Raw genomic sequence first — 12,018 nt, 5'->3', positions numbered from 1 at the left:
GTGACCCCCGAGCCATCTGAGTTCCATCTCAGACATGAATCACTCACAGAGAGAGCATGTAGCTCCCCAACACGCTTCGCTGAAGTGATGGCGAGGAGAAAAGCAGTCTTAGCAGACACCCACTTCAGCTCCGCCTGCGCCAGGGGCTCAAAAGGAGGCAGACACAAAGCGTCCAGCACCAGGGGCAGATCCCATGCTGGAGCTCTCTGTGCCTGTGGGGGTCTTAACCTCAAGGCTCCCTTTAGAAAAAGTGACACGAGTCTGTGGCCCCCCACGGTGTTGCCATCAACCCGGGCATGTCGAGAGGAAATGGCCGCCACGTATACCCTCAGAGTAGACGGGGACCGTCCGCCATCCAAAAGTGACTGTAAAAACTCCAGAATTTTCGGAATTGTACAGTGCACGGGGTCCTCACCCCTGCTCGAACACCATACAGAAAACAGCCGCCACCTGTTCTCATACTGCAACCGGGTAGAAGGCGCCCTAGCATTCAGTATGGTATGTTGGACAGTGTCCGAACACCCTGTCAGCAGCGGGTCGGGCCCTGCAGTGGCCAAACCCAAAGCTGCAGGCGCTGAGGGTCGGGATGCCAAATCCGGCCCCCTAACTGAGACAGGAGATCCATCCTGTCGGGGAGACGCCAGGGTGAGCTGCGGCAGAGCCTGTGCAGCAGAGGAAACCATGTCCTCCCCGGCCAGAAGGGGGCTACCAACAGCAGCTTGTGGCCCTGCTGGAGGACCCTCTGCAGTACTTGAGGAATCAGAGGGATTGGTGGAAAGGCATAGAGAAGACTCTCCGGCCAATCGTGGGCGAGAGCATCCTGGCCCAGAGGGCTGGTCTCCCCTGTCAAGGAGAACCAGAGGGGGCAATGGCTCGACTCCTCTGTGGCAAAGAGGTCCACCTCTGCCCTGCCAAAAACGTCCCAGATGTTGAGCAACACCTCGGGATGAAGCCGCCACTCCCCCGGTGGAGGCTTGCCACGGGATAGGAAGTCTGCGGTCCGGTTCCGTTCTCCCGGCAAGTACATCGCCCTCATGCTGGCTAGGTGGGGAGCCGCCCACAACAGGAGGTCCCGGGTCACCTGCAACAGCCGTGCTGACCTGGTTCCCCCCTGGTGGTTTATGTGAGAGACGGCTGAGACATTGTCTGTCCGTACTAGCACATGCCTCGCTCTCAGGAACGGAAGAAAAGACTGCAGTGCCATGTGCACTGCCCGAAGCTCCAGCACGTTGATGTGCTCCGAGCGGTCCCGTGCAGGCCACAGCCCGCGAGCTGTCCGGTTCTGCCACACAGCACCCCACCCTGAGAGGGAGGCGTCTGTTGTGACAGTCTCCCGACGGGATGCAATAGAGCCCATGGGCATGCCCCGAAGGAGAAATGACCTCTCCCTCCATGGAGCCAGAGCAAGGAGGCAACGCCGTGACACCTTGAGTTTCCTGTGCCGGTGCCACTTGGCATCCAAGTGAAAGCTGTTCAGCCACCTCTGAAGGGGACGCAGCGACAGCAACCCTAAGGGGACCACAGTGGCAGCAGCCGTCAGCTTGCCTAAGAGGCGCAAATACAGGACATAGCGCAAACAGCGGCCCTCCCGAAAGAGGAGAAGGAGGCGGATGATGTCGTCCACGCGCCGGGGAGATGGACAGGCCTTCATGGCAACGGCATCCAGAGTCATCCCCAGAAAGAGTGTACTCTGTGAGGGGACCAGGCAGCTCTTCAGAAAATTCACTCTGAGACCGAGCTGGGTCACATGTGAGAGGAGAATCGGCGTGTCCCGGGTCACTTGAGACCGGGATGGCGCGCAAATCAGCCAGTCGTCCAGATACGGCAGAATCTTCATGCCCCGCGACTGCAGGGGTGAGAGGGCTGCAGCCACACACCTGGTGAACACCCGTGGAGAAAGGGAGAGGCCGAACGGGAGCACCCTGAACTGAAAATGGCGGCCCTGGAAGGCAAACCGCAGAAAATGTCTGTGGTGTGGTGCTATGGGGACATGAAAGTACGCATCCTTCAGGTCTACCGAAGTAAACCACTCCCCTCTGGCAACGGTACACAGGACCTCTGCAGTGCTGAGCATGTGAAACCGCAAGACCTTGAGGAACCTGTTGAGTCCCCTCAAGTAGGCCGTCTTTCTTTTCGACAAGAAAGTAAGTCGAATAGAACCCCCCGGGTGATGACAGGGGGTCTACCGGCTCGATGGCACCCTTGTCCAGGAGGGCGGACAACTCCTGGTTGAGGGCATGGGCTTTTGCCGGGTCGTGTATGATGGTCATCTTGACCCGGCCGAAGGCTGGGGGCCGGCGTCGCAACTGAAGTTTGTACCCGTGGGTTAAGGTGGAAATCACCCACGGGTCCGTGGTGGAAGCAGCCCAGTGGCTGAGCTGCTGCTGGGAAAAACAGCTGACGACCGGCCCCAGGCTCTCAGCGCCTGGTCCCCCGGCCTCTAGAGGCCCTGGGGGGACGACGGGCTGCATCGAAAGCCTGAGGTTGTCTAGAGGGCAGTCGTTCAGGGGCTCGAAAGCCCTGAGCCCCTCGTTGAACAGGCTGTTGAGCCGGTCGCTGAGACCTAAGGTGGCCACTGGGGAAAGTCTGTGGCTGAGAGCGTCGCTGGGGGGCAGCTGAAGAACCCCCCGGCCTGCCGGGAGGAGGCATACTCCTGTGAAGCCCAGAGAGCTGCTGTCGAGTCTGTCTGGCCTGGACTGTGCGCTCAAGCGCCTCTAGAGCAGCCGACCCGAAAATCTCACCGGGTTCCACTGGGACACTGCGGAGGGTTCTCCGGCACGTCTCAGTGAGAGGCGACTGCGCCAGCCACACCTGGCGGCGAGCCTGGACGAGAGTGGACATCAAGCGCCCCAGTTCTCTGGACATCAGAGCAAAAGCCTGCAGAGACGCGTCACTGAAACTGTGGACAGACGCGTCCAGCGTAGCATCCTGCAGGGATGCAGAAAGAGCCAGCATCAGATGCGACAGAGAATTGCCGATGCGTCCCATACGTGCCGCTGCGTCATAAGCTTTAGAGAGCAGATCATCTGTAACCCGACACTGGGGGCGAGGACACCTGGCATCTGGCCTCAGAGCCTCATCAGGCGAAACGATGAGAGCCGCTATAGTCGGTTCAACCGCTGGCATGCGGGCCAAGCCAAACTTGGCTGCGTCCTGCATGGCAGCCAGGGTCCGGCCATCAGATGTTGCATGAGAGAGGGCTCTAGTATCCCTCCAGCATGCGTGCAGCTCCCTCAGGTATTTGTCTGACGGAGGCACAGTAAAGGTGGCAGGGACTGGGCCCCGCCTGAAAAAAGCACTGGCAGGAGCCGGCTGAGCTTGCGGAACATCCAGCTGCAGGCGGGCCAGGGCCATACGAATGATGGCACCCATAGAGCTATCCTCAGACCCAGCAGCACAACTGTTGGTTGAGGAGCGGGAGCTCTCCCCAGAGCCATGCTTGGAGGTAATGTCCTGGGGAACCACGTCCGCCCCACAGTCAGCGAACTCAGTGGCTGATGCCGCCACGGAGAGCACATCATCCTCTGGATCGAACACGGCCGCAGGAGGAGCAGGAGCACCAACCTCCCCTGCACCAGTCCCAGACTGGATGGCTAGGAAGAGGGACTTCACCTGGTTCAACTCCTCAGTCAGCTGGTCCACCTTGGAGGCCAGTTTAGACTCCTTGGCCCCCCTCCCGGAGGAGGCACCCACGGTCTCAGCCCGCCGTCTAGGTCGCCTAGGCTGAGTTGGCATTCGCTGGGCTGGAGTCAACTGGTCCGGCCCCGGAACATGGCCCAGCAGGTGTTCAGCCTCAGCCAGTCTGGCAACCCGCACTGCCCGGGGCATGAAGCTACAGTTCATGCATGGATCCTCCGAAAGCCCCTCCCTCAGGTGTTCAAGGCCAAGGCACGAAGGACACATATCATGACCATCTTCAGGCTGCAGAGAAGCCAGACAGGCCGAGCAAGAGTGGTCACCAAACATGGTGACAACAACTGAGAAAACAACAGATGCTGGGAGAGGGAGCGAACGCACTGCCTTCACCAACAGGTGTTGCAACAAGGGCAACAGCACACGCCTATGCTGGGAGCGGGAGCGAGAGCACTACCTTCACCAGCAAGTCAGCTTGCTGTGCAAAAAACAAAACAACCCAAGTAGGCCGAGCGAAAAACGCTGGTAAAACTACTTTTCTAAGGTAATAATATACACCTAAAGTGGGAGCGGGAGCGCACACACTGCCTTCACCACTACAGGGAACAACAACGAAAAACGGGCTACAACTTAGCGGATAACGGCGGTACAAATGTCGGGAGAGGGAGCGAGTACGCTGGCTTCACCAACAAATCAAACTACAACGAAAGACGGGTACAACCAACGGTGTACCGATACACAGCCAACAGGTCAAGCGGGCAACGCGACCGCTAATGCCCGAAAATAATAACACGAGCGTCGGGAGAGGGAGCGAGTATCACGCCATCACCAACCTTATAACAAACGACTAAAACAAATACTCAAAGGGTGTCCGCGGTAAACCGCAACAAACCTCCCGTCTCAGCTCGTCGCAGCCTTTGGAGGGCGCAGCTCGCAGCTCCGACAACGTTGTCGCAAGGCTACCGGCGACGAAGCAGCAGTGAAGTACACGCTTAGTTCAGCTAGAACTTACTGACATACGTCTACCTGCAAAAGCGAGAAGATGAAAAGGAACAGATCCTCTGATGTCACCGGAAGATATAGGTTAGCTGGTGTCATCGGGGGTCACAGGTGACTCTGTTGGTATAAACACTCGACCTGCGCATGCGCGAGATGGAGACATTCAGTGCTGAAGCACCGCCTCTGGCGGTCAGTAAGGATGAAATAGAACTTACATGATGGGACCAGGGGCGTAGCAACAAATTCTGGGCCCTGTACACTCTTAATATGAGTGGGCCCCTATCCGTGTCAGTGCATGAAGCACACGAACAAAAAGAAAAATGGGGGCATTTATTTATAAATAAACAAGCATAAATAGGCTTTTAAGCTAAAATCAGATCAGATTATATTGATGACTGGTTCTTTCATTCACCACCTGAACTGATGCATTTGGCCTACTTGTGCTCAAACACCTATAAACGGTTACATCTGGTTAGTGTACTAACACGTTTTGATTTAAAAACACTCATTCTTGAACAGGTGCCAACAACTGTACACAGAGAATCAAATAAATAAGCTATCTAATTTTTCAATAAAATTGTTCTTCAGTTTACAAAAAAAAAGAAATAAAGCCTTGCTAAAGCCTTACACGAGATGTAAGGATGTAATTTACATATTAAATGCCCACTGACGGGTCGTTTTGTTTGCAAACTGGTTAATGTTGACAAGTAACGTTAGCTGGGCCATAATGATCTTTACTTGTAGCATGCGGCCTGGTTGGCAAACTTCAGCATACAAACATCAGCAACTGACAAACTGCATGCTGTCTGGACTACGACAACCTTAACGTTAATTGGATGCTCTTACACAACAAGTAAACTCGGTTCACCTTTCGGAAAGAAAGCAGTCAACAGCTGCTTTCCCTCATTCTGCCTTATTTCTTTTTCTGGTACATTCATTATGTTTTTTGGGCGGCATGATGACAGCTTGCCTCCAGGTCCTTCAATCTGCGCTCACTAACGTAGGCTACTTGTCGACGGCAGCTGTCTATGGGCGGACTAAACCATTTTGCGTCTTCAAGAGGGAGCCCCCAGAATGTCCAATATGTTGGGAGGGCTGTGACACAAAGTTCATTCTCTCAGTTGATGTTATCAGCAAATATGAAATGCATTATGACACCAATTAATTGCAGGGCCCAATTCATTAAAAAAAAAAGAAAAAAAAAGAAAAAGAAAATGAAATAAATAAATAAAAAAATTTAAAAACATTAGAATTTTTATGGGCCCTCTCCCTACTCGGGCCCTGGGTAGTCAGGTCACCCTCTTTTGTAGCTTGACAGTAAAGCACAAAACTAAACAACAAGTTTAGAGTAAATTTAGAACCAGGCATGAAATCCCCAGAGCGAGCATGAAGGTGATGGTGGCAAGAAAATAAAACAGGAAACTTTAAACAGAACCTCAAACTCATCATGGAGGGAACCAATCTGCTTGAGGCCCCTTCAGGTGTGTGAGATATACCTGAAGCATGTTACATGACTGAATAAAAGACGTATCATAGATGCATGATGCATTGAGGTGGGAGTGAACAACTGCAGGCCGTGAAGACTGGACAGGTTGATGAGACCAGGACCACTGAATGATTTCTAACAAGAAGGAATATCATGTTAAATCGTATAATCACAGAAGAGCAGTGTCTCACTTTTTTTACTTTTGACATTGAACATTGACTTCAGTTCAATTTGTTACGCTCATTCAGTTTTATTCATGCAAACTTGATCTTTAATATTTTTTTGTTGACGACACTATTAATATTTCTCATGGTCGTTAAGTCCCAATTACAGCCTGATGACTGTGTTGATTGAGATGTTTCAGTTACATTTTTAGTTTTCTACTTTTAACAAAATACTGTATACTCCACTAAAGTTTCTGACTGGTTCTGTGCTGCAGCTTAATGAGCTCAAATACTTTACATCTTACTTTCAGCAGGTAAACAGCTTACCAATGTGACAAACTCTAATATAAATGGTCGTTCAATGAGTCGTCTGCGTGTGTTTTAGGACTTTTTCACATGCACGTCTCTCAAGCATAGGAGCTGACGGTCACAGCAAAGCTTTATGGAGAATTCCTTAAAGATTTATAACAAAGAAACAGCACCATCTAGTGGGGACACTCTCAAAAAGAAGTTTCACTTGTTTATTATAATGAAATCAGCTCCACCCATAACACAGGTAAATGAAAGTGAAAGGTTTTCGTTGTTGATCGAGTGGAGACGGGATCAGTACTCAAGATTACGACTTAAGAGGATTTCAGTAGGCAGAGCTTAAACTTTGGTGAGTCTATAAATTAAAAAAAATCTGGAATCAATCAACAGAAATGGCTGAAAGACGTTTTGAAAAATACTTTAGCTGCCATGTGTGTTCAGAGACTTTCAGAGACCCCGTGTCTCTGACCTGCAACCACAGCTTCTGTTCAAGCTGCCTGCAGAAATTCTGGGAACAAGCTGAAGACAATAACTGTCCTATTTGTAAAAGAAAATCCTCAAATGAAAATCCCATAGTGAATTTTACCCTAAAGGAACTGGCTGACTCCTTTGCCAAGAGACAGAGTCAAAGTTCAGCCATGATTGAAAAAGAAAAGGAGACAGAGAAGGAGGAAGTGGTGTGTGCTGAACACTCAGAAGTGCCTTACTGGTTCTGTGAGGATGAGCAGAAAGCTGTTTGTCCCGTCTGTGGGTTTTCTCCCCACTGGACTCACAAAGTGGTTCCTCTAGAACAAGCAGTGAATGACTTGAAGGAGCAGCTGAAATCTGACTTTAAGTCTCTGCAGCACAAGAGGGACGAATACGAACAAGTGGAGAACACTTACAATAAGATGATTCAACACTCCAAGAAGCAGCGGCTGTTCACAGAGAAGCAGATCAAAGCTGAGTTCAAAAAGCTTCACCAGTTCCTGAAAGAAGAAGAGGAGTCCAGACTGGCAGCTCTGAAGAAGGAAGAGGAACAGAAAGGGGAGATTATCAGCAGAGAGATGAAGAAGATTCAGGAGCAGATCTCCTCTCTGTCAGTCAGCATCTCTGCTGTTGAACAAGAGCTGAAGAAAGCCAACGTGCCGTTCCTCAACAGTTATAAACCCACTCAGACCAGAGCCAGAGCCCAGTGGTCACGGTCAGATCCACATCTGGTCTCAGGAGTCCTGATAGATGTGGCCAAACACCTGGGGAACCTGTCCTTCAGAGTCTGGGAGAAGATGAAGGAGAAGGTCCACTTCAGTCCTGTCATTCTGGACCCAAACACTGCACACCCCCGTCTCTATCTGTCTGATGATCTGACCAGTGTGAGATGTGGAGACACAAAGCAGGATCACCCTGACAATCCAGAAAGATCCACTGAGTATCCTGAAGTTGTAGGGTCTGAGGGCTTCAGCTCAGGGAAACACAGCTGGGAGGTGGAGGTGGGAGATCATCCTAAATGGACTATAGGTTTGACCAAAGAGACAGTTGACAAGAATGAACTGGTGGCTTCACCAGAATACGGATTCTGGTGTTTAGAGCATGGTGATGGAAAATACACTAATGGTGATGATGAGACTGTCACAGTGAAGAAGAGTCTCCAGAGAATCAGGGTCCAGCTAGACTATGAGAGTGGACAGGTGTCCTTCTACAACTCTGAAGACAAGACTAAGATCTACACCTACAGAGACACCTTCACTGAGAAACTCTTTCCACATTTTAATATCGGAATTGCTGTTGATGCCAAAACCTCTGACATCAAAATCTGTCCAACTGAGATCAGGGTGTCTGCTGAGGCCTGACTTTAGTTCTTCATATTCATTCAGTTTTATCCACGCAAACTTTAATATTTTTTTTTTTTAATGATATTAGACACAATTAATATTTGTCTTCATGGTTCAGTCCTAATTACAGCCTGATGACTGTGTTGATTCAGATGTTTCACTTATATTTTTAGTTTTCTAGTTTTAGTAAAATGTCAGAGACAGAATCAGCTCACACATGAGAAAATGTTTGGGATCCTCGTTTTATTAATTACCACAATGATTGATCTTTGTGAATGTCTGTGAATTGTGGACGTCTGTTTTCGTGGCTGTGTGTCTTTATTCAACATTTGGAGCTGCTGTTTGCTCCCGTGTCTTTATTTAAACTCTTCCTGTCCAACAGCACTTCAGGATTGACTCTAGCTAACAGTCAGATGTCGAGCGTTTCATACGTATCTTGGATGATCTCTGTCAATAAAAAAGAATCAAAGACAATCAAAGGAGTTTTATCCGTCTGTAAACACACACAGGGAAATGGAGAGAGAGACGGTAAACTTTCTAGTCTTCATGTTTACATCGGTTGTGTAAAATGAAAATTTAAAGATTCCTATTTTTTGTGCTTTTGCGTGAATTTTATGTGAAAATATTTGAATTTATTAACATAACATAATTTTTGTGGATTATCATCTCACCATGTATAAATAAAACACTTTACAGCGTGTCTTGATTTCTTGAAAGAATACGTTATTCTACGTTTATGGGAATTTCCCTGTACTGCTGCTGTGTTGACTCAAATATGTAAAAGCACATTTTAAATAAGACTCATTGTTTTCAACAGTTTGGAGTATTTTAATCAGTCTACATTAAATACTGAACATTCAGATATGAGGGGACATGGCCAAAGATGGTTCTGGTTGAAAATTACAGAAGTAGTTAAATGTCTCTGAGCTGCAAACACAAATTCTGTTCTAACCAAACAGCACCATCTAGTGGAGACTTACTCAAATGTCATCTTAATTTCAAACGACTCCACCAAAAAGAAACCTGGAATCCCTGAAAATTAACGTGAAGGATGGTAATTTGGACAGTCTCGTAATAAACAATAATCTTCACCCATTTTCATTCACCACCAGATACTACATGGGCAGTGGAGCAGCTCCTCTAAAAGGCTCAGACAGATCTTTCCTGCCACAAACGACTAGTCTGTTAAAAAACAAAATCTGTTTTTGGAAGAAAAGATTACTATGATTTTATATTTCTGTCTTTGTAGTTTAAAGAAGATTTCTGCTGAATGAACATCAGCTGTTGTATAATGAATAGACAATGTGGTCTTTACATCGATCAGCCACAACATTAAGACCACTGACAGGAGAAGTGAATAACATTCACCATCTTGTGACAATTCAGTGTTCTGCTGGGAAACTTTTGGACCTGGCATTCATTGGTGTGGATGTTACTTAGACATGTAGCACCCACCTAGACCAGACCAGGCACCTCCACCCCATAGCAGTGACACTCCTTGATGGCAGCAGCCATCCGCAGCAGGATGCAGCCTGACACAGACACACATAAAAACGCTTTAGGAATAACTAAACCAGAAACCACAGGACACCCTCAGAAGGCCCATGTCCATTCTCTGATGAGTCACCACAAGGGAGACCTACACAATATTAGGAAGATGGTCATAATGTTATGCCTGATCAGTGTATCCTCCACTAAAGTTTCTGACTGGTTCTGTGCTGCAGCTTAATGGGCTCAGATACTTTACATCTTACTTTCAGCAGGTAAACAGCTTACCAATGTGACAAACACCAATATAAATAGTCGTTCAATGAGTCGTCTACGTGTGTTACAGGACTTTGTCACATGCACGTCTCTCAAACATAGGAGCTGAGAGGGTTTGACAGTCCTAACAAAGTTTTATTGAGATTTACTTAAATATCTATAACAAAGAAACAGCACCATCTAGTGGGAACACACTCAAAAAGAAGTCTCACAATGAAATCAGCTCCACCCATAACACTAGTAAATGAAAGTGAAAGCTATTCGTTGATGATCGGGTGGAGAAGGGATCAGTACTCAAGAACACGACTTAAGAGGATTTCAAGTGGCAGAGCGTAACATTTGGTGAGTCTCTAAATCTGGAATCAATCAACAGAAATGGCTGAGAAACTTGTTGAAAATCTCCTGAGCTGCCATGTGTGTTCAGAGACTTTCAGAGACCCCGTGTCTCTGAGCTGCAACCACAGCTTCTGTTCAAGCTGCTTGCAGAAATTCTGGGAACAAGCTGAAAACAAAAACTGTCCAATTTGTAAAAGAAAATCCTCAAAAGAGAATCTCATGGTGAATTTTACCCTGAAGGAACTGGCTGACTCCTTTGCCAAGAGGCAGAGTCAAAGTTCAGCCATGATTGAAAAAGAAAAGGAGACAGAGAAGGAGGAAGTGGTGTGTGCTGAACACTCAGAAGTGCCTTACTGGTTCTGTGAGGATGAGCAGAAAGCTGTTTGTCCCGTCTGTGAGTTTTCTCTCCACCAGAGTCACAAAGTGGTTCCTCTAGAACAAGCAGTGAATGACTTGAAGGAGCAGCTGAAATCTGACTTAAAGTCTCTGCAGGACAAGAAGGACAAATACGAACAAGTGGAGAAAACACACAATAAGATGATTCAACACTCCAAGAAGCAGCAGCTGTTCACAGAGAAGCAGATCAAAGCTGAGTTCAACAAGCTTCACCAGTTCCTGAAAGAGGAAGAGGAGTCCAGACTGGTAGCTCTGAAGAAGGAAGACGAGCAGAAAGGGGAGATTATCAGCAGAGAGATGAAGAAGATTCAGGAGCAGATCTCCTCTCTGTCAGTCAGCATCTCTGCTGTTGAACAAGAGCTGAAGAAAGCCAACGTGCCGTTCCTCAACAGTTATAAACCCACTCAGACCAGAGCCAGAGCCCAGTGGTCACTGCCAGATCCACAGCTGGTCTCAGGAGTCCTGATAGATGTGGCCAAACACCTGGGCAACCTGTCCTTCAGAGTCTGGGAGAAGATGAAGGAGAAGGTCCACTACAGTCCTGTCATTCTGGACCCAAACACTGCACACCCCCGTCTCTATCTGTCTGATGATCTGACCAGTGTGAGATGTGGAGACACAAAGCAGGATCTCCCTGACAATCCAGAGAGATTAACTGAGTATCCTGAAGTTCTGGGCTCTGAGGGCTTCAGCTCAGGGAAACACAGCTGGGAGGTGGAGGTGGGAGATAATCCTAACTGGCTTATAGGTTTAACCAAAGAGACAGCTGACAAGAATGAACTGGTGGCTTCACCAGAAAATGGATACTGGTTTTTACAGTATGATGATGGCGACACTCTCACAGTGAAGAAGAATCTCCAGAGGATCCGGGTCCAGCTGGACTATGAGAGTGGACAGGTGTCCTTCTACAACTCTGAAGACAAGACTGAGATCTACACCTACAGAGACACCTTCACTGAGAAACTCTTCCCATATTTTAATATCAGAGATGCTGTTGATGCCAAAACCTCCGACATCAAAATCTGTCCAACTGAGATTAGGGTGTCTGCTGAGGCCTAGGTGACTATTATTATAATCGTTAATTTATCAGTTTTAAGAAAATCATAGTTAAAACACTAAA

The 12,018-nt window shown here is 48.3% G+C and overlaps 2 protein-coding genes across 2 annotated transcripts; both read left to right on the top strand.

Moving 5' to 3' along the window:
• Positions 1-6,983: 6,983 nt before the first annotated feature.
• On the top strand, positions 6,984-8,420 carry LOC311493249 (nuclear factor 7, brain-like; the record flags this gene model as incomplete). Its single annotated transcript, XM_084551809.1, has 1 exon — positions 6,984-8,420. One exon carries the CDS (start codon positions 6,984-6,986, stop codon positions 8,418-8,420), a length of 1,437 nt encoding a protein of 478 aa, XP_084407935.1.
• A 2,121-nt stretch (positions 8,421-10,541) lies between these two features.
• LOC311493247 (nuclear factor 7, brain-like) lies at positions 10,542-11,957 on the top strand (the record flags this gene model as incomplete). The annotated part of the gene is made up of 1 exon (XM_084551807.1): positions 10,542-11,957. The coding sequence occupies one exon, from the start codon at positions 10,542-10,544 to the stop codon at positions 11,955-11,957; it is 1,416 nt and encodes a 471-aa protein (XP_084407933.1).
• Between the last annotated feature and the right edge of the window lie 61 nt (positions 11,958-12,018).

This window comes from Chelon labrosus (genome assembly GCF_963514085.1).
Source record: "Chelon labrosus genome assembly, chromosome: 9".
In the NCBI taxonomy this organism is placed as follows: domain Eukaryota; kingdom Metazoa; phylum Chordata; class Actinopteri; order Mugiliformes; family Mugilidae; genus Chelon; species Chelon labrosus.
The sequence above is the reverse complement of the archived record's forward strand: the minus strand, read 5'-3'. Positions and strand labels throughout refer to the sequence as shown.